This window comes from Lipotes vexillifer, unplaced genomic scaffold, assembly GCF_000442215.2.
Source record: "Lipotes vexillifer unplaced genomic scaffold, Lipotes_vexillifer_v1.1 scaffold329, whole genome shotgun sequence".
NCBI lineage: Eukaryota > Metazoa > Chordata > Mammalia > Artiodactyla > Lipotidae > Lipotes > Lipotes vexillifer.
This window is the reverse complement of record NW_006774067.1, coordinates 959,949-982,945: the sequence shown is the minus strand read 5'-3', so window position 1 is coordinate 982,945 and position 22,997 is coordinate 959,949. Positions and strand designations below refer to the sequence as shown.

General features: G+C 35.0%; 1 protein-coding gene across 1 annotated transcript in view; it reads left to right on the top strand.

The window, feature by feature from the left end:
- Positions 1–18,211, top strand: part of ZDHHC17 (zDHHC palmitoyltransferase 17) — a 113,078-nt gene extending 94,867 nt beyond the window's left edge. Inside the window, exons 11-17 of the mRNA XM_007448750.1 lie at positions 4,377–4,501; positions 5,737–5,799; positions 9,408–9,501; positions 10,388–10,471; positions 11,631–11,788; positions 12,442–12,536; positions 15,415–18,211. Coding sequence (XP_007448812.1) covers positions 4,377–4,501; positions 5,737–5,799; positions 9,408–9,501; positions 10,388–10,471; positions 11,631–11,788; positions 12,442–12,536; positions 15,415–15,553 — 758 coding nt within the window. The 3' untranslated portion in view covers positions 15,554–18,211. The remainder of the gene's footprint in view (positions 1–4,376; positions 4,502–5,736; positions 5,800–9,407; positions 9,502–10,387; positions 10,472–11,630; positions 11,789–12,441; positions 12,537–15,414) is intronic.
- The last annotated feature ends 4,786 nt before the right edge of the window (positions 18,212–22,997 follow it).

Here is a 22,997-nt window from a genome sequence, read left to right as displayed (position 1 = left end):
CAACACCCTCTTTCCTCACTCAGTTGCAGTATCAACCTCGATATTTGTCAAGCTTCCTGTACTCTATTCAGTTTATTGATCTGTGTGCCTTACCAGTACTGTATTATCATATTACTGTAGCTTTATTCTTAACTCATGATATCTGGTAGGCCAAGTTTCCCAACTTTTTTGTTTCTCAGGAATATCTTACCTCTTTTTAGCCCTTTGCACTTCTACTTAAATTTTTAAAAATCGCTCCTTAAGAATGGAAATCAAAAGAAACCTGGAGTAGCAATACTCATAACAGAAAAATAGACATTTAAATAAAGAATGTTACAAGGGAAAAGGAAGGACACTACATAAAGGGATCAATGCAAAAAGAAGATATAAAAATTATAAATATATATGCACCCAACACAGGAGCACCTCAATACATGAGGCAAATATTAACAGCTCTAAAAGAGGAAATCAACAGTAACACAATAATAGTGGGGGACTTTAACACCTCACTTACACCCATGGACAAATCGTTCAGACAGAAAATTTTTTTAAAATATTTATTTATTTATTTTTGCTGTGTTGGGTCTTCTTTTAAATGCGTGGGCTTTCTCTAATTGCGGCAAGTGGGGGCCACTCCTCATCGCGGTGCGCGGGCCTCTCACTATCGCGGCCTCTTATTGCAGAGCACAGGATCCAGATGCGCAGGCTCAGTAATTGTGGCTCACGGGGCTAGTTGCTCCGCAGCATGTGGGATCTTCCCAGACCGGGGCACGAACCCGTGTCCCCTGCATTGGCAGGCAGATTCTCAACCACTGCGCCACCAGGGAAGCCCCTAATGCAGTTTTGATTGAAATCCTATTTAAGCTATAGAATAATTTAGAGAAAAATGACTTCTTTCTGATATTTAGATCTTTGCTATTTCAGAATATCCTAGAGTGGGTGGCTTAAACAACAAAAATTAATTTTCTCACATTTCTGGATCAGGATGCCTGCACGGTTGTGTTCAGGTGAGGGCTCTCTTCCCGGCTTACAGACAGTCACCTTCTCCCTGTGTCCTCACATGGCAGGAAGAGAGTGAGAGAGATCTCTTCTTTCCTCTTCTTAAACAGCCACAGTCCTGTTGGGTTAGGGCCCCACCCTTATGACCTCATTTAACCTAATTATCTCCTAAAGAGCCTATCTCCAGGTACAGTCACATTATAAGTTAGGGCTTCAACATATGAATTTGGAAGAGGGGAGACATGATTCAGTCCGTAGCAGAAGTCCAGGGTGGGATTGATAAGAATTCTGACTTTGTCTTTTCATCCACATTTCCCATACTACTAATACAGATGGAGGTGGGATTAAGAACTACCCCAGGTGGCCTGTCTCGCCAGAATCATCATCTTTCCTTGACCTCCAGTTTGAACTTTATGGTATAGTGTGGCTTGTCCTCTTTCCAAAGTTGTTGGTTGCATTTTGCGGATCACTTGATTGGTTTGATTGACTGTTTTTGGTTCATTTTGGGGGTATTATGGTAAGTTAGAGCTGTAGTTCACAGCAGGCATCAAAATAACATCCAAGTTGATTAAAGAGTTAAATGGAAAAAGAAGATTCCATAAACATTTTAAATGAAAATGCTGATGACAAGTATTTGTTTTATTTCTAATTGGAGGAATGTTTAAGCATAAAAACATAAATACAAATTAAGAATAAAATAGTGCTTCTCTTGCTTCTAAATTCGCAGCTCTTTTCCTTTACTCAATGCTAGTGCAAACATAGTGATCAAGAAATATATATTGCTAGTGGGGTTGTAAATTGGTGTATCTTTCTGTAAATAATCTGATGGTATAAAAATAAATATCGAGCAATAAAAATGTTCATACCCAAAGATATTGTTCCCATAATATTTAATGACCCAGGGTATACTGCAGAGCACTTTGGAGAGGCAGAATAGCATAGGTAGTAAGAGCCTAGCTTGTTACACCAGCTCCACCTCTAATCCATTCTTTAATCTTAGACTGCTTAATTAACCTCTGCCTCAGTTTTATCATGGGGATAGCAGCAGGCTTTATCATAGGGTTTCTGTGCAGCCTAAATAAATGGCTTGTAGTCAGTGATAAATAAGTGTTATTTTATTAATGTTAATAAATACACAGTGATCTCAATTATGATTAAAAGTGCAGAATACCAAAAATAAAAGGAGTTATCTCTGGGTTGTGGAGTTATTGTTTTTGTCTTTATGCTTTTTAGTGTTTTCTAACTTTCATTAGGAAAAAAGGTTTACAAAAAACAGCCATGCCAAAAAATTATTTCTGTTAAATGCTTTAAATTAACTGCACTGATCTATTGCTAAAGCTAAGTTTAAACTACCATTTGAAGATATCTAATCTCTTTACCTTTAAAAAAGCAAAGAAATTCTTTAAGTTCATCTGATATTTAATTCCTGAATACCCCTTTCAAACCTGTAGTCATTTACTGAGCTGCTAGTTAGCTCCCTGCAAATTTAATCCAGGCTGTAAGAATCTGACCTATATATTTATATGTTAGCACTTTTTGAAACTGTTAAAATAAGATACTGCCCTGAAAAATGCCACAGTTCAGCATTCGTTGCACATACATTTATCCAGCTTTATTCTTAAGCGAATTTTGCTGTTGGAAGAACTGAAAATTTGACTTTCTGTTTATTCTCTTCTGGCTGTACCCATGGATTTTGGGGAATAAGGATGGTGAAAGTTGGGAATAAATAGGGGACTGGAGAAAGAGAAATCACTTTTATATATGGCAGGTGATATTAACTACTCTTTCTTCTTCCTTTTTTTCCTCTTGTATTTTAAGTGGTTGTTTAGTGTTTTCATATTTACCAAACAAATATAGGATTGTTTCATTCATGAAGCTGTTCTTTCTTCTTTTTTTTTTTGCGGTACGCGGGCCTTTCACTGTTGTGGCCTCTCCCGTTGCGGAACACAGGCTTGGGACACGCAGGCCCAGCGGCCATGGCGCACAGGCCTAGCTGCTCCGCGGCATGGGGGATCTTCCCGGACCGGGGCACAAACCCATGTTCCCTGCATCGGCAGGCAGACTCTCAACCACTGCGCCACCAGGGAAGCCTGAAGCTGTTCTTTCTTACCTGTGCTTCATAAGAAATGTAAAGAGTGTGTATACATGATAATGTCCAAATGTCTTACAGAATGTTTGCATGATACTTGTACTACATAAAATCTTTTTTTTTTTTTTTTTTTGGCCACACCCTGTGTCTTGTGGGATCTTAGTTTCCTGACCAGGGATCGAACCCAGGCCCTCAGCAGTGAGAGTGAGGAGTCCTAACCGCTGAACCACTAGGGAATTCCCAGCCTAACATTTTATTAAATCTTTTGGTTTGTTTGTTTTTTACATGTACATGGGGGCCTTCATAAGTAATGAAGACCTGAAGAAGTGACCAGAGTAGGAATCTTTATGTCTTTTAGCAAAGAAATGATACATTTGTGAAGAAATGACAAGCCAGAGGGTTTGAGCTAGGGGCAGTCAGTTATGGGGATGTGACTAGGAGCTATGTGGGGAGACTAGTGGAAGAGAAGTGTTAGTGCAGTCAGTATGTGAACACAGGTCCCTGTCTGTCAGTGTCCTTCCCAGGCTTTGGTGATGAGGCCTTTCCTTTCTTCTCTGGTACAGGGAAGGCACCATTCTCGCGGGAAATTTTATGGATAGCTTTTGTACCTACGTAAAATCTTGAAAATGGTATGTTTTGTTTCCCAAAAATGTGTTGCTCTAGCAACATTGCTTTATTTCTCCCAGTGTTATTGAAATTAGTCTTTGATTCTTCACTTATAAATGCCTAGTACATTTCTTATATTTTCATTAGGTAGAAAAATGTAAACATAGAAACTGTTTCTGTTTTAAGCCGGTTTATAAGTACCTTTTCTAAAATTAAGGTCACCTTGAATGTGGGCAAAAATGGCAACGGAGAGAATGTAAAAACAATCTTTTAAATAGATGGGTATGATATCTAAGTGTTTCGTAGATTTTAATGCATATAGATAAAATGTTGATAATATGCTAATTACTTTGAACATGAGAAGTCCCTTCATTTTTGTCAAAAGAAATAATGATCATTTAAAAATAATGTATTCACTGACTTTTCAAAAGTGTCAGATAACCCTACATGATTTAAAGTTTATAAAAAATTCACATTTTTATTTTTTATACTTATTTATGAGCAGAATGGGAAATGTATTTATTTTGATGTAATAGATAGACTAGCATGTATAGATGTAACCTATTTTGATGTAATAAATAAACCATCTTGTATTTTTTTGGAGGTTTTTGTGTGTATGTGTGATAAAATTTTACAGATTATAAGTTTACCTATAATAATAACTAGTTTTCATTGCTTCTTTAGATTCCTTAACTTTAGGTACATCTCAACTTTTTATTTATCCATCTTCCATTCCTTGTCAATAGTATTGCACTTTTCTACAATTTTGGAAAATCTTGGAAATCAGATCCAGGGATTATTAAAGCTACAGAGGAACAAAAGAAAAAGGTAGCAAGATACAATCTAACTAGTCACTTGTGTTTTATTGCCAGATTATCAGTATTTTTTAACAGATAATAGAGTACAAAAAGAAACTAGAAATTTCAAAACAAACTGAGATTATGTGTAGTTGGTGCTCACCTTTGGTGTTCTTGTGATGCCAGTCCTTACAGTTCCATGACATTTTAGAGTTTCATGTTTCTCTCCTTTATAAGGATTATGATTGTTTTGAGGGACAAATAACGGTAGTTTACACATCTCTGTAAACCTTCAGCAAATAAACATGCATTCAGTAAATGTTTGTTAAATGACTGTAAATTAGAAGGCCACTAAACTGGTTGATAGTGTAGATATATTGTTCTAATAACTGAAATGTTTGTATATATGATCCAGGGCACCCCTCATCTATAGCTGAGGTACGTAGGAAACTGAATTTATAATCCAAAGATGTCACGGGAAGTAGAGAATTGGATTAGAAGCAATTAGATCATTTTAAGAGCTGTTTAATCCAGTCTCTGAAAACGGAACAAATCCTGATGAATTATTTCCTATCCACAATGGATTAAAACACTAGTAGGTTCTTACGGTCTAATCTTCCCCTTTCTAGGCTGCATAAAGAGTGCTACCCTTATGTTCCAGTATTCTTTAGACATTACTGGTTATTGATTTGCCAGGTTTTCTTAGTCATAATCCAGTTCTGAAGATTCAGTTCTTTATTGGACTTAGGTTTACATTCATCCCTTAATCATCAAAACCTTATACAGACTAGTTCTTAGGATAGGTCATTTAGTTTTATTCTCAGAGAAATATTCCCATAACTAAATTTAGGGTTGCTTTTTCATATATCCAAGAAATAAAATTCCTGTATTCATATTATAATGAAATAGCAGAAGTAAGCGAAGAGATTTTATTATCTTCAGCTGAAAACATTGGTTAATTAAAAATGAGCATTGTGTTTGCTGATACTCATATATTTATTTTTATTGAAGTATAGTTGATTTTCAGTGTCGTGTTAGTTTCAGGTGTACAGCACAGTGATTCAGTTATACATATATATATTTCTTCTTTTTCATATTCTTTTCCCTTACAGGTATTACAAAATATTGAGTATAGTTCCCTGTGCTATGCAGTAGCTCCTTGTTGGTTATCTATTTTATATTTAGTAGTGTGTATTGATACTCATATTGATGGCACAATAGTTGGTATTGTTCTGTTTTTGAATAATTTTTTTTTTTAATTCACAGACAATAGTTGAACTTGCAGAGACAGGAAGTCTGGACCTCAGTATATTCTGCAGTACCTGTTTGGTAATATTTTTTTCTTTATTCTTCCCTCTCTCCTCTTCCCCTACCAGTGGCATAGCATAGAGAGTTTGGGAAACCAGGACAGTTTCTTTCACTGAGCACATTTCTTGACCCACCCCTGCAAAATGCCTTTTAGATCATGGTACAGGAGGAAAGATGGTGAAAAGATGTCTCCTTTCCAATGTGCTTATTCCCCCGATAGTAGACCTTAACTACACTTCTGATTCAGTGGTGCCATTCATTTGTATTCATTCTTATTCTCTTTTTCTCTCTTAAGATGTAATTCAACAGATAAAAAACTAAGTAATAAAAGTATTTAAAATCAAAAGTTTACTATGATTCCCTAATATACTGTTATCCTAATTACATTTTAAGAAAATTTATTCTTATATTTAAAGGTCACAGTGGGAAATTATTAGATAACTTTTAAGACAACATGGCCTCTAAACTGGTTCAATTAGAGCAGTTATCCATCTGTATTGGAGTGTTTATTCAACTTAGAGCACTATTTTATTGATATTAAACATTGTCATATTCAACCAGATCGTAGATAAAGCTATATATGAAATTAAATGGCATTTACTTATGGAATCAGGTATAGTGATATTGACATTGTTTTATTACTATAGACATCTAATTTCTATAGAATAATGCTGTTTTGTGTTTTAATGATTTTCTGCTTAATTTTTATAATTAGTTCTTGTGGAAAATATACGGACTGCCGCAGTGGTTAAACCATATTTCTCTACATGGAAATGGAAATATCCCCAAATCATGCTTGAAACTAAATGCCCTTTTATACTTTTAAGTTATATACTACAACTGAACTAATATCTTAACAGTTGAATAATAATAAGATAATTGACTTAGTTTAGGATTCTGGAATGAGTTTTTGAAACTAAGCTCTACTTCTACAGATTCTTTTAAGTTGTTTCACTTAACCAAACAGTTGTTTGGTTGTTTGTTTCTTTGACCTAACAGTTATGATTTGGGGTGTTCAAAATATATACTGCTTTACTCTTGGTAACAACTTTAGGGTACTGACTGATTCTTTTGTATTTTCAAACATGCTTTAAAAAGGCTTTTGTTTCTGTACTTTACAATGGGTAATTTACAGAACTGTATTCTTAACATTTAGGACATGTTTATACTCTACTATTCTGTGAAAATATAATTCTGTTCCACAAAGTCAGGTATACATTGCTGATATCCTTGCCATATAGCAAACAGGTTGTTTTTTTTTTTTTTAACACTTTATAGGCTATGCATTTAATCAATTATACCAAATTGTCATTCAAACATTGTATATGTGCTTTTAGCAGTACACTCAAAGCAAGCAGTGATACATGTCACGAATAGTTAGACAACTTCACTAGAGAATTTTCTTTCCATCCTGAACATTGGGGTTAAAAGTATGGTCAGAAGTAAAACAATAACTTCCTATTTTGATAGGAAGACAAACATTTGGTAAACAGTTCAATTAAATTAGTTGGATGGTTCTTCAGGGCTGATACAGATTCTTGGGTCAGCTGCCTACCACTGCTGTTGTTCTCTTATCCTGGTGTTGTTGTCATTTGGGGTCAGCAGTCTTTTCTATAGACAGTTCAATGCAGAGGCCCTTCTTAATTGGGAAATATGAATTTAAGAGTTGATTCCCTTCAGTTTCCTTGTGCATGAGGTACTTGAGAATACCTGATAAGAAGCCTTTCATCTAGGTTGGAGGCAGTCCTTTAAATGATGCTTATTCCAGTATGCATAACCCCTTGGTTATAGATCATGGGGCACCTTATCTTCATCCAAAGATAGATTACAGTGATCAGCTTCAGAAACAAGCTTAGGATATCTTCTTAATAACTCAGTTAAACTTTACAATAACATAACATAGTAACAAAGAGCTATTTGGGAAGAGAGTTTTAGTCGGAAAATACTGACCTCAATTAACAAAACTAGAATTTAACATCTATTGAAACATAATCTTTTCTGTCTAAAAGTACCCCCGTTTTTATCAAATATAGCCAAATTATGATGGTAGAAAGAATATCCCAAGTGGAAAACACATTTTCTAACCATTTCTTTTTTCATTGTGAGGGCATCAGTCTTGCAGTCAGCAAACAGATTCTTTATATAGAGTTGCTCAATACAGTTTCATTATTAAGTAAATATCTGATGGTAAGAACAAGACTTTCTCTCATCATAGCATAAACATTTTATTATATATTATCATAAGCTGCATAATTCTGGATAGATAATTTGTTATTGTAAAATAAAGAGCTTGTTCTATTATAAAATGATTCAAATTGACAGAGGTATTTGTCATTATATGGGTATCTTTACTTTTAAAAATACACAAGACACATGTAGATCAGAATTTTCTAAAAATGAATTGCTCTGTAAGTGAACTACGGCAACTGTTGTGTTTAGGAGCCTTGTGTCAGTTTTTGTGCAGAATTCATTGACAGCTGTTGCCCAAAGGGGAGACTTAGCTGAGAGTTGGAAGTAGGGATAAAATTTGTTTGATATATCCTACTTCTTTCTGCTAATAGGTTTAGTCTCATATCTGTGGTGAAGAATGACTTAGCCTTTTCTTGGGTCCACAGATTTGTTAATACATGTAAGAACCGCATAGTGCACCTATGCCTTTTTCTTAGTACCTCAGAATAGTGTGTAATTTATGCAAACTGTTGGGGAAATGTTAGTGCTTTTATTGAAACACCAATAAAGGATATTACAAAATTTGTTTCTTGCAAGGGTTAATAGCTGTAGCTCTTGTCATGTATCCAGCATTGGGACTAGCAGCTCTTTGAAGATCACTAATGAGTTCTTGTATTCACTTGGTTGCTTTAGAGTAATGTAGAGAAAAACATTTCATAACACTTAAAACATCATAAACATGAGTTTTTTTATTGCCTGTGAAGACCTGAAGAATGTATTTTATGTTTTTTAAAACAAACAGGGACTGCCTAAACTTGTTAAGTATGTTGTACTGTCTTAGATAAGGTCGTGCAGTTCAGCAGAGGAAGTGCTGTACCTTAATCTGAGATCTCAGATCTCTTTCACTGAAAGAAAGACGTGTACACTTACTGGGATTTTTTGCTAGATTTGTAAACTTTGGGAAGACATTTTATTAATGATGCGAATTTTGAAAGCTCTCTTTTATTCACTTCTAAATTGACCTTCCTTTTACTAAGGAACCAATTTCATTTTATTAAGCAACAACCAGTATTATGACCATTAATTGCAATACATTTTCATTAAGAAGCCTGAAGAGTGATATTTGAGGAATTTGAGGGCTGTGAATTAAATATAGTACCATTCATTGCAACAGCAAATTGATCTTTGATTCTTAATTATTTTTGTGAATTGATGGTTCTGCCCCATCTTAGGAATTTATATTTTAGAGTAGACTTATCCTCTTCATCTTTGTTGTTGCAGTTGAAATTTTATTAAACAAAAGTGATTTTTGTTTGGTTCTATTCCTCGGGAAACCTTGGTATAATCCTTTTCAAAAAATACCGGGTTTTTTTCATATTGTATTTTGAGAAAATAAAATGTTCGGCTTTCCTCTCTTAGGTATAGTGCCTTTCATAATCTTTTAACATGTCTGTTAACAGATACGGAAACCAGTGAGGTCCAAACATTGTGGTGTGTGCAACCGCTGTATTGCAAAATTCGACCATCATTGCCCATGGGTGGGCAACTGTGTAGGTAAGTTTTATGAGTAATTTCTAAATATATTGTTCATTTAAATTACTCTAGGTAACTAATGAAGTACAATATTAAAGTAGGTGTAGAAGGTTCATTCTAGCACCCTACAATACCCCTCGTTCCCCCAATTATTTTCTGAGTGGCAAAACATCAACTCAGTTGTAAGAGGGAAAAAGACATCATAAAATCAGTGTCTAGAAAAGATTGATATAATTTCTCTATCAATTCTCTCTGGTGCCTACTCTTTCCTATTTTCTCCATTGGATAACAGTGAAATCAATAAGGAGGCAGATTGTGCTGTTTTTTAGTTAAACTAAAGAAAGTAAGGCAATAAAAAATATTTAAAGGTTGTTATGTACAGAGGCAGAGAAGAATGACAGATAAGAACTATACATATCTCAGTGTTCAAGAATGGCATAGTCTGAGGAAATGAACTAAGTGGTCTGAGACGTGGCCCTGGAGATTTTATGAGAGGACAGCAGGGAAACATTACAAAGATTGTATGACTATGTTGGGGAGAAGCCTTTAAAAAGTAGTATTTTAAAGTTTATAAAACTAAAGATAAAATAGGGCTATTTAAACCTCAAGGCAAATAGTAGAATTAAAGCTCAAACTTGTGATTTATTTGGTTCATTAAGACTCTTTTGAATGACTATCATTACAGTCACTACATCTTTGTGTGTCATTATAAGCATTCTTTTATTTTAACAATTTATTAAAACATTTATTTTCTTGAAGAACATTTTGTAAAATAAATAATGTATGTGATTATTGTCCAAGGTGTATCTCACTTTTCATGGAATTTCGCCACCCCTACCTCACCCCTAGGTGTATTTCCAGTTGTTTTTTCTTAGCTAAAAAAAATTGCTTCTGTTTTGTTCTTTAGGTGCAGGCAACCATAGATACTTTATGGGCTACCTATTCTTCTTGCTTTTTATGATCTGCTGGATGATTTATGGTTGTATTTCTTGTGAGTACAATTAGTTTTTTATCTTCTTAAAACACGTGTTTGTGTACTCATGCTTTACCATATTAACAAAAAATATGATAATGACAAATGTGTTTTAACTAAAAATTATGGTTTGGGGCACAACATAGAGTATAAGAAACAGAATTATCAGTTAATTATCTTTTAATAGGCTTTGAAAACCTTCTGGGTAAAAAACACCAACATTTTTCTCATCACATGCTTGCTTTACTCTAGTGGTTTATAGATTTTGTGATTGTGCTAGTTGCTCTTTCTTACCAAACAGCTGGGAAAATACAGTTAAGTTTGCGCAGAACTTGAAATGTTTTGAAGAGTAAGGTACAATTATTGCCTATTAGAGAATATTTAAAAGGTTAAGAATAAGTTGTCATTCAGTGATCATATGGGTATAGTATCTTAGAAGAAATGATGGGGTTTTATTGCACTGAGAACATAATTTGGAAAGAATTTAAATGAAAATGTTAGTTACTGTCCTTCAGGTTTGGTGGTATTTAGCACAAAGATGTATTAGATACTGACTTAAAAATAAGTCTTGGATGATTTCCTAGTCCTCCTCCTCCCACAGATATTAAGAATAATCTCTGTTATTGCCCTAATGAAAAAGGAGGTTACTTCCTCAAATAGGGATTAACAGAATGATTTTGTCAGAAATCTTTACCTAATTTCTGGCAGCCCAACACACCTGAGAGAGAGAGCATAGTCCTACTAATAACATCAGTTCTTTATGGCAGCAGCTCTCAAAGAGTAGATTTTGTTTTGGAAAAAGCCCCCCTCACCAAGGTGATCTTGTGTTATGTTCCTCCCCTCCAAAGAAGTCTCACATATCTGTATCATCTTATCTTTGTATAAAGGAATTGTTTTTTTACATATTGTATGTATGCAATACCAATCAAATAAAAGCTGTATATCGCTACAGTACAGGTTTGTTTGTTTTTAGGATTGTCTGCTGCTTTTTCTATGCTTTTGATATGTTTTTTCACTAATGTACAAGGGAATTATTTAAGAGTATGAATATACTTGCATTGAAAGTCATCAGTTTAATTCTTGGATCGTGTTTTCTAAGTGGTGCCTACCACAAATGTTCACACGAGGTGCTTGGATGATTATTGAGTAAATTTGAGTTCTTCTACTCTGATTTTAGACTGGGGACTCCACTGTGAGACCAGTTATACCAAGGATGGATTTTGGACATATATTACTCAAATTGCCACATGTTCACCCTGGATGTTTTGGATGTTTCTGAACAGTGTTTTTCATTTCATGTGGGTGGCTGTATTACTCATGTGTCAGATGTATCAGGTATGTGCAAGTGCATTATTTGTTCTTTAGTGTGCAGAGAACTCTTAAAAATTCACTCCTAGCTTAAAAGATAACAATGTATTCTCTTTATAACCATTCCTACTTTTCAGTAATTAAAATTTTTTCAAGAGTTAAAATTTTGTTTGCTGTTCCTTTCTTCTTCACTCTTTCTCTCTACCTCTCCTCCCTCTTCTTGTATTATGAACTTTTAACTTTCATTACTACTCTCGTCAAAACTTTTTCTCTCTTTCCTGGTTTACATACATCCAGTTGGATATAAGTGTGAGCTTAGACTGATGGTTCCATTAATTTTGTGTGTGTTTTAATATTTTAGTACCTACAAATATCAGTATTTATTCAAGAGTTTTTTTAAGTAGGATTTTTAAAAAAGCTCCTTCTTAAAGGGGCTGATGTAGAGGTAGTCTATACATAATGTCCATGCCTCCACATACACAAGGCCAGGTGACCTGTTCTTAAATATTTTCCCTGTTTAACCAGCTACTTCCCATAGAGTCAGATGGTACTGTGTAAACCAGTTTGATGATCTCCTGATGGAAAGCCAGAAACAGACTCCATCCTGATCCTCTTGAGAATTAACTTGTTTTATATTGAATATTCAGAGAGTTAATGGTTTGCTTTCTCTTGCCTCTTAGATATCATGTTTAGGTATTACTACAAATGAAAGAATGAATGCCAGAAGATACAAGCACTTTAAAGTCACAACAACATCTATTGAAAGCCCATTCAAGTACGTACATATCTATGAATTTAATATTTTCTCTTGACATATAAAGTTCCTTACTAACTAAACTCAGCAAATATCTAGTGAGTACATCAAAGAGAAGTATTTTCTTTAAGAATGGCAATAATATATGAAACAGGGAATATTTATTTTACTTAACAATGTGTAAAATAGCTTATAAAACATACCAAATACCAAGATTTCTGCCAGATGAAACATTGGTTAGTTCACCATAACTTTAGTATTTATCACATTAACTATATAAATTTGTGATATTCGTTTTTTCCTTAATTATACAATTCAAACTTTATTGACCTACTAACGTTTAGTATTTGTTCTTTAACCTTTCCATCAATTTATAAACTTTCATTCAAAAATGAATGTATCCAGAAAATTGAAATAAGATTTTTAAAAATACAGTTGATTAAAATTCATTATTTAGGGAAATTTCCCAGACTCTAGGGCAACTACTTTTTGGTGCAAATTACTTACTTTATTTGCCCTCTGAATGAGACAAAAATTTCCACACACCTAGTTTTCTTTTCTTTTTTTTTTTTTAATTGAAGTATAATTGACATATGACATTATATTAGTTTCAGGTATACAACATAATGGTTTGTTACTTGTGTACACTGCAAAATGATCACCGTTAAAATCTAGTTAATGTCTGTCACCATACATAATTGCAAATTTTTTTTTTCTTGTCATGAGAACTTTTAAGATCTATTCTCTTAGCCATTTTCAAATATGCAGTACAATATTAACTATAGTCACCATGCTGTACACTGCATCCCCAGGGCTTACTTATTCTAGAACTGGAAGTTTGTACGTTTTGAACCCCCCTCGCCTATTTCACCCAGCCCCACCCCCAGCCTCTGCCCTCCACCAGTCTGTTCTCTGTATCTGTGAGCTTGAGTTTGGTTGTTCAGATTCCATGTAAGTGAGATTATGTGGTATTTGTCTTTCTTTGTCTGACTTATTTCACTTATAATGCCCTCACGGTCCATCCGTGTTATCACATGTGGCTATATTTCCTTCTTCTTTACAATGGCTGAATTTTATTTCATTGTGTGTGTGTGTGTGTGTGTGTCACATTATTTCAATTTATTCATCTGTCGATGGACACTTAGGTTGTTTCCATATCTTGCCTGTTGTAAATAATGCGGTAATGAACATGGGGTGCAGATATCTTTTCAAGTTAGCATTTTCATTTTCTTTGGATAAATACCCAGAAGTGGAATTGCTGGATCATATGGTAGTTCTATGTTTAATTTTTTGAGGAACCTCCGTACTGTTTTCCACAGCAGCTGCACCAATTTACATTCCCACCAACAGTGCACAAGAATTCCCTTTTCTACACATCCTCACCAACACTTGCTTTTCTTGTCTTTTTGATAATAGCCATTCAAACAGGTATGAGGTGATAACTCATTGTGGTTTTGATTTGCATTTCCCTAAAAATTAGTGACGTTGAGCATCTTCTCGTGTCTGTTGGTCATCTGTATGGCTTCCTTAGAAAAATGTCTATTCAGATCATCTGCCTATTTTTTAGTTGGATTGTTTGCTCTTTTGCTATTGAGTTGTGTGAGTTCTTTATAGATTTTGGATATTAACCCCTTATCAGATGTATGCAAATTTTAGTGACGTTGAGCATCTTCTCGTGTCTGTTGGTCATCTGTATGGCTTCCTTAGAAAAATGTCTATTCAGATCATCTGCCTATTTTTTAGTTGGATTGTTTGCTCTTTTGCTATTGAGTTGTGTGAGTTCTTTATAGATTTTGGATATTAACCCCTTATCAGATGTATGATTTGCAAATATTTTCTCCCATTCAGTAGGTTGCCTTTTCATTTTGTTGATGGGTTTCCTTTGCTGTTCAGAACCTTTGTAGTCTAATGTAGTCTCATTTATTTATTTTTGCTTTTGTTGCCTTTGCTTTTGGTGTCAGATTCACAAATTCATCACCAAGACTTATGTCAAGGAGCTTACCACTTGTGTTTCCTGGTTTCAGTTCTTACATTCAAGTCTAATCCATTTTGAGTTAATTTTTGTGTATGATGTAAGATAGTGGTCCAGTTTAATTCTTTTGCATGCGGCTGTCCAGTTTTCCCAACACCATTTATTGAAGAGACTGTTCTGTTCTTTTATTTATATATATATATCTTTTAATTTGCATTCACTTCAAAGTTAAGAAACAGTAGTTTCCTAATAATAGAAATATTTAAAACTTTGAGTTTTACTCAAGCTGCTTGTCTACTGCCATCAAGCTTTTGTGGTGCTATTAATTGTTGCATGTTTGTGGAAAGCATGTAAACCTTTAAATAAAAGCAAAAATAATAGAGTCGGTTGAGTAGTTTTGAGAATTCTCCCATAGGCACAATAATTATATAAGGTGTAAAACTGACTGCTTTTCCAAAGGTATTCCTGAAGTTCTAAAATTTTGGGAACTTTCCTTGATATTTCTTTTTTTAAATTGCTATTCTTAGGTACACTGTCAAGTTTATGCTATTGATATTATTTTGTCTTTTACTCTCTCAATTTTGGATATAGTTTGTCTCCTTGCCAAAGAGCCACCAGTCAAGGAAAGGTTTTATCAAAAATTGCGTATTACACAGGAATGAAAGAAATGCAAATTTGAATAACTTTAATATATAATTGTATAACCCATTGTATTAGCAAAAGAGAAAAATCAGAGCCATGAAGAAACATGAATGCATACATATTTTGTAGCGTTATAAGCAGGTTCTTTCTGGCAGGAAACCTGAGTTTTTAAGTTTCGAAAAAAATATATTTAACATTAAAATGATATTAAACTCATATTAAATTATTGTACTAATAGACTTTTTTTTCTTTTTCTTTTTCTTTTTTGGTGGGGGTGGTGTTTAGCCATGGATGTGTAAGGAATATTATAGACTTCTTTGAATTTCGATGCTGTGGCCTCTTTCGTCCTGTTATTGTGGACTGGACCAGGCAGTATACCATAGAATATGACCAAATATCAGGATCTGGGTACCAGCTCGTGTAGCAGCATCTTTATCCTATGAAGCATATTGCTGAGTGGTGCCTGAAAATTGTGTCTGTCCGTGTCTCTCTCACACTCGAATCCACATCCTTTGAACAGATAGCATGCTATATGTAGGGCTAACTGTGAATTTTAGTCTTTTTTTTCAACACTTTTATTAACAAAAGTAAACATGGACAGAACACACTGCCACTTCTGGGAAGAATAAAGGTCTTAAAAAGAATGTTAATGGTTCTTAATATGGGAATTCACAAAATACCCAACTTTTTGGTTTTGTTCTCATAACATTTTTCATGAAAAAAGAGTGAACTTACTCTGTTGACAGACATGGCATACTGATCAGAAATGCTTGATTCTAGCTAAAACTAAATTTATGGTATACAGCTAAATTTTATGATGCAATCTACTATTAGTATTGCATTTAATTCCAAGAAAGTTGTCTTAAATTGCTTCAGACTAGTATTATGTACGTGTTAGAATGTACATGTAAATACTGTGATGAAAATCATGTGGTTTTATTAGGGATCTACTGTAATGTGTCTTCAAAGACAGAAGAAAATAATGTTCACCAAAAAATGTGCTAACAATATTTTATTGCTATCAGCTGTTGGCAATGCTGATATATTTCTAGTTCAGTGAAATAATTTTTAGTAACCTTGCTCTAAGGTTTTATGGTCTGATAATAAAGCACTTGCATGAGTATAGTAAGTCATGTTATTTTGTTCAACTTAAAAGCCCTACTAAGTGCATGATACACCTCATAGTATGTATACTGGCACACACTATCCAGTAAAGCATAAATTAGAATTTAGTTTGATGTGCACATAGTCCAGTTTTTTAAGAGTTGAGCTATTTTCAAGAAAAGGCAGAACAAATAAGTTAATGCAAATTTCTCAATAATAGAGATAAATGGCTATACTGCAAAATAAAGTGTAGACAAAATAATGGAGTCTAGCTAAAGATGGAGCATGATCTCTGTACATATAGCACATGTGAATAAAAGAAAAGCTAATGGTATATTCTGGTTTTTAAAGAATGACCTATCAGAAAGAATTTTATCCCTAAGATTGTTTCAATTTTCCCAATATTCAATGTTTTGAAATTTGTTAATGCTGTCTGAAACAATTTCAGAAAGATTTTCGAATTGTCAAACATGATGCACTGATCAATTTTTGTTGCAGCATTTCCATACTCTCATGGTGAACTGTTGGTCACTGCTTCCATAACTATTGTTTACAGGTTTAGTCCTCTTAAGCGCTATAGCAAACTGTGGTTCGAGCAACCTGTAGGAAACCTGTGAGAGGGAATGGGCTGGGGGAGGGTGGGAAAAGGGTGGTCCGACCAATGACAGATCCTAGACCTGTGTAAAGATTGCGTATCTGCATATAAATAATTTATCAAATAGTTTTCTCTTTGTGTCTCTATGTGTTAGTGTATTTAAAGCTGCTCATTTCATTTTATCCAACCAAAAAGAAAAGGGAGATAATTAATGAGCTTCTAGTGATGTTCAATATCGCTGTTAATAAGCATTATACCCTGCAAGTTCACTGCATGTCTGATGCTTGGTAAAATTAGTATTCTCTGTAAAATGCAGATTACAGGTATTAAAGCAGTCTAGTGGTATACCCGCCCCTTGCCTTAGTAAGAGGAGCAGTGAAAATGTATATAGTCGATGTTTAGTATTTCCAAGTACCATTTTTATATAGTAGTTTCTTTGAGCATAAGTCATACATCAAAAAAATTACTTTTAGTGTACTTGAGTGTTTTAATATTAGAAAATTGGCATACGTACTTTATTTTTGAAAAGGGAAGAGATGGGTGTGGGGTGGCAATAGCATTGTGCCATTTTGTCATAGAATGTACAAAATTGGTTAACTTTACAAATGTCTCTGCTAGTTTTGACTACTAATTGGGGAAATTTTAGATAATTTTTAAATTCAAAGTTATTTATAAAAGGCTAGAATTCATTTTAATTTTTTGTATTTTGAGCCACTTCACGTGAAGACTCAGTTGCAGTTTTTATCGAATACATTTTTATTAACAGTCAAATACAATGGTGGTTTTCTCAGAGTTTGGATGAGAGTGTTGTTACCATGTTCTTTCTTTATGGTACAATATTCTTTCCAGTGCAAAGGAGATGTCTTTCAGTTAAACAGAAAAAAACAAAACTCTAGATGTATACATGGAAAATATTAACAATGTTAATGCTTTAGTATGAGCCATCTCATAGTACCAGTGAAATTTATAACTCAGAAATGGTCTGATGGTCAGGAGCCAACCATGCCTCTGTGTACCGTCTAATTATTTTGTAGGTCTGAGTGTGGAACCAGTTTAACCCTGTTCTAAAGTTGTGTATGAAGGTGACCCTTTGGGGAATAGTTCGTATCAGCTTCATTGCATACTTTTAGCAAATAGGAACTTATTTCTCAGCTCTAAACATGAATTACTTATTTGGAATTTTTTCTTTATTTTGTTGTTCCCAGGAACTTATTTGAAATATTAATAGGCATAAAACAGCATCATTATTATACTTAAGCTATGGATATTTTTATTTTATATTTTCTTTATTTATAACTGTGCCAAGTATTATTTTGCTACTTAACGTGTTACTCTGTGGAAAGAAAAACCTGTAAAGTGTTTAATAAACTAGCTCTCCTTACATAAATTAAATCTGTCAAAATTTTGTAAAATATTAATCAGAATAAATATTGACTCTTAAATGTGTGTTTGATTTTTTGCTCAGTTCTCTTCAAGAAATTGATGAAACACAGGTAGTGGTACCTGTGATATGAAAAGATTATTCTATATGTTTATATCTGGGTCAACTAGGAATCAGGTGGCAAGACTAGAAATTGGCAAAAGTAGAAGGTGGTGGTAGTATTCTTTAAAAAAAACCAAAAACCAGCAAGCAACCTTTAATTCTGTGTATGTTTGTGTTTGTAATGAATTTTTTTTAAATAAGAGAATATGTTTTTCTTTAAGAATTTTGTATTCCATGGAATTACTTAGGATCCTCAAGGACTGTATAATATGCAGGATTTAAATGTAAGTATGTCTAAAGACTCTGTAGTAAAATAGTGGAAAAGGAAACCTACCAAGCATTGATCTCAGTTACTTGAGAAACTCTGCATGACTAAGAAAGCTTTATTTGGGACTTCAAAAAGCAAAAATTATGGAGGACCCCTTTCCTGTTGTTCACATGATTGTTTATGGTTTAATTGAGAACCCAGTGGTATTAAATATTTTCAGATTGGACTAATTTTCATTTCATAATTATTTTACTGTATTGAAAGTAATGCCTCCAGAGCTGTGTAGAACTCAAGTAACAATATTTTGAACAAATATAAATAATAAAGGAAATTCTACTGTAAGCCCTCCCTTTTCATTCCAGTTAGGTACTTTTCTCCTCTTTGTCTTCTTGTCTGGATTCCCCAGTCCTTCCCAGATTGGTAGACTGTACCTATGATGTAGATTTCTGGTTCTAAGAGTTTATAGAGATAATTGGAAACAAGTGGTACATACCAGGACAAGAAATATTAGCTTCAGGTCAGAAAGTAAACCTTCAATTTCATAAAGTTCTTGGTATTAGAGTTTTCTATTAGATATCTTTATGTGACTATTAAAATAGAAAAATCTGTAATTCCAAGTGGAAACTTCAGAATGTCCCTTGATCTAGGTCAGCTAAGTCATAAACTCAAGGAAACCAAATGTGCCTCTTAGAAAACTCTTTTTGCCTTTGAATTGGAGTATGAATGTTTTGCTCAGATAAATTTTACCAGAATATCTCTGTCATCAGATATTTACTTGGATTGGAAAATACTTTTTAATAGACAGCAGTGTTTCTAGTACTAAGTAAGAAAGAGGGATTATTTCCATCCACAGCATTAGAAAGCCTCCTTGCTGCTGCTGCTGTTTCTTGGATCTGTAGGTTTACAGTTGTCATCAAATTCGGAAAGTTTTCAGTCATTGTTTCTTCAAATATTTTTCTTCCCCCCTTTCAGCAAACTCCAGTTATACATATATTAGGCCACTTGAGATTGTCCTATAGCTCAGTGATAATTCATTTTTTAAAATTCTCTTTTTTCCCCCAGTGTTTATCTTGGATAGTTTTTAATGTCTTTAAGTTCACTTAAATTTTTTTCTGCACTGTCTAGGCTGTCATCAGTACTATTCAGTATTTTTTATCTGCCACATTATAGTTTTCACCTACAGTGTTTTATTTGAACCATTTTTACATCTTCTGTATTGCTGCTTAACTCTCTGAAAATAGAGAGTACAGTTATAATTAACTGTTTTAATATTCTTACCTGTTAGTTTTCATATGTATGTCAGGTCTGGGTTGGTTTTGATAGATTTTTATTCATCATTATGGACTGTATTTTCCTGCTTCTTCGCATGCCTGGTAATTTTTGATTAGATGCCAGACACTATGAATTGAGTGCTGGGTATTTTGTTATTCTTGTAAAAACTCCAGAGCTTTGTTCTGGGATGCAATTATTTGGAAACTTTGATCCTTTCAGGTTTTGCTGTTAAGCAAGATTTGTTAGGCAGGACCAGAGCAGTGTTCAGTTCAGGGTTAATTATTCCCCATTACTGAGGCAAGACCTCAGTAATGTACTGAGGTCTCCATCCAAAGCTCCATGAGTCACACTTCTCAATCTCACTGGTGAGCATAGGCACTATCCCCAGCTCCATATGAGCACCAGACACCATTCTCTCTAAATCTTTCAGGTGTTTTTTTCCGTAATCTTGGTGGATCTTGGGTAGTTACCCTGCATGCATGTGCAATCAGAACACAGCTGAAGACTTGGCGGGGGGGCCGGTTTGGATGGCGCTCTACGAATTCCTGGCATTCTTTCTCTGTGCAGCTGTCTCCAGTCCCTCCAAAGCTAGCTGCTCTGGTTTCTCTGGACCCTCAGCTCTGTCTCCTCAACTTGGGGTGCCTTACAGCTCCCTCTGTATTCTCCCTCCTTAGACTGTAGCCTGGAAACTCTCAAAATCCCAAGACTGACCTCATTTTCTCCGTAACTCTCCTTTGTTGCCTATTGTCAGTCGTTCTCAAAACCATATTTTTTCATGTAATTAGTCTGTATTTTTGATTGTTTCAAGTGAGAGGGTAAATCGGGTTCCTGTTATTTCAACTTGACTATAAGTGGAAGTCTGAGTTAATACTTTTTTAAAAAATTTTAATTTCTAATATGGAAAGCAGTGATAGCTGTAACTGTCATAACAAAAGCTCTTGGGGGGTCCTCAGTAATTTGAAGAATGTAAAGAGTTCCCAAGATCAAAAAGTTTGAGAACCAGTGGTCCAGGCCATCATTTCCCAGTGCTCCTTGAGATATTAGTGGTTCCATGGACAACTAATTCAGTGCAAGGCTTTTTATTTTTTTATTTTAACATCTTTATTGGAGTATATTGCTTTACAATGGTATGTTAGTTTCAGCTTCACAACAAAATGAATCAGTTATATATATACATATGTTCCCATATCTCTTCCCGCTTGCGTCTCCCTCCCTCCCACCCTCCCTATCCCACCTCTCCAGGCGGTCACAAAGCACCAAGCTGATCTCCCTGTGCTATGTGGCTGCTTCCCACTAGCTATCTACCTTACATTTGGTAGTGTATATATGTCCATGCCTCTCTCTCGCTTTGTCACAGTTTACCCTTCCCCCTCCCCATATCCTCAAGTCCATTCTCTAGTAAGTCTGTGTCTTTATTCCTGTTTCACCCCTAGGTTCTTCATGACATTTTTTTCTTAAATTCCATATATATGTGTTAGCATATGGTATTTGTCTCTCTCTTTCTGACTTACTTCACTCTGTAATGAATCAGTTATACATATACATATGTTCCCATATCTCTTCCCTCTTGCGTCTCCCTCCCTCCCACCCTCCCTATCCCACCTTTCCAGGCGGTCACAAAGCACCGAGCTGATCTCCCTGTGCTATGTGGCTGCTTCCCACTAGCTATCTACCTTACATTTGGTAGTGTATATATGTCCATGCCTCTCTCTCGCTTTGTCACAGTTTACCCTTCCCCCTCCCCATATCCTCAAGTCCATTCTCTAGTAAGTCTGTGTCTTTATTCCTGTTTCACCCCTAGGTTCTTCATGACATTTTTTTCTTAAATTCCATATATATGTGTTAGCATATGGTATTTGTCTCTCTCTTTCTGACTGACTTCACTCTGTATGACAGACTCTAGGTCTATCCACCTCATTACAAAGAGCTCAATTTCGTTTCTTTTTATGGCTGAGTAATATTCCATTATACAGTGCAAGGCTTTCTTCAAGTTAAAACAGACTCCTCAACTACAAGATCTCAAGGCCTTCAATCTGCTAGCATGCAATGTGAATCTACAGGAACATAGATAGATGGCTGTAACACTCCCTGAACTTAATTGATCATGAAGACTTTTTAGAACTAGAGTTGCCAGCAGTCCTCCCTAAATATACCAAACCACCACAAGGGGCTGAAAATATCCCAAGTGGGTCATTTTTAAGACAAAAATACTTCTTTACCATGCAGCACTTTAATAGCACATTTGGATTACTCTGGGGCTACTCTATTGACTTACCTCCAAATGATGAAAGTGATTCCTCCGAGAACAGAGCCTGCCCAAAGCCAAATTCCCTTTTCCACTCCTAGAACTACTGGAAGCTAATTTTATAGTTCTGGAGTAGCTGTTTTGCCATGGCTCCCAATTTAAGAATAAATTTAATTCTGAAAGGGGGGTCTAAACTTTATCAGGCAGAAATTTCAAATTACCGGGTACCTAGCAACTTCACATAGAGTATTTTCCTATCAGATATCTATTAGCATCTCCAGTGCAATTTGGGAAACATAGTAGGATGGGAAATGTTGGCTCTGTGTGGGAACAGTTACAACATTCTGGTTATCTACAGCACTGAAAAATTTAGTGGTTAAAAAGGCATTTTTGTTCACAGATTTGCAATTGAGGACTCAACATAACTCACTTTGCTCCACTGGGTGTCAGCTGGGTTCAAAAACTGGGGACTGGAATAGCCTGAAAGCTTACTCACTCACATGTCTGTTAGTTGATACTGCCTGATGGGGAAGATCTTAGCTGAGGTTATAGCTCTAATACTTACATGTGGCCTCCCCATGTAGTCTGGGCTTCCTACAAACATGGTGGCTGAGTTCCAAGAGTAAGCATCTCAAGAGAAAGAGGCAGGCAAGAGCTGTGTTGTCTTTTCTAACCTAGCCTGGTCCATTATACTCTGTTAGTTAAAAATGAGTCACTAAGGTTGACCCTTATTCAGAGAAAGGGGAATTAGACTCCATCTTTTGTTGGAATGTCAAATAATTTGTGCATGTGTTTAAAACAACCACAGAATAAATCAGAAGTTACTCCGTAAATCTTCTTCAGTTCAGCCCAGTCCCTTTATTGTTAACTTCCCCAGCCTGCTTACCAAAAAGACCCTCCC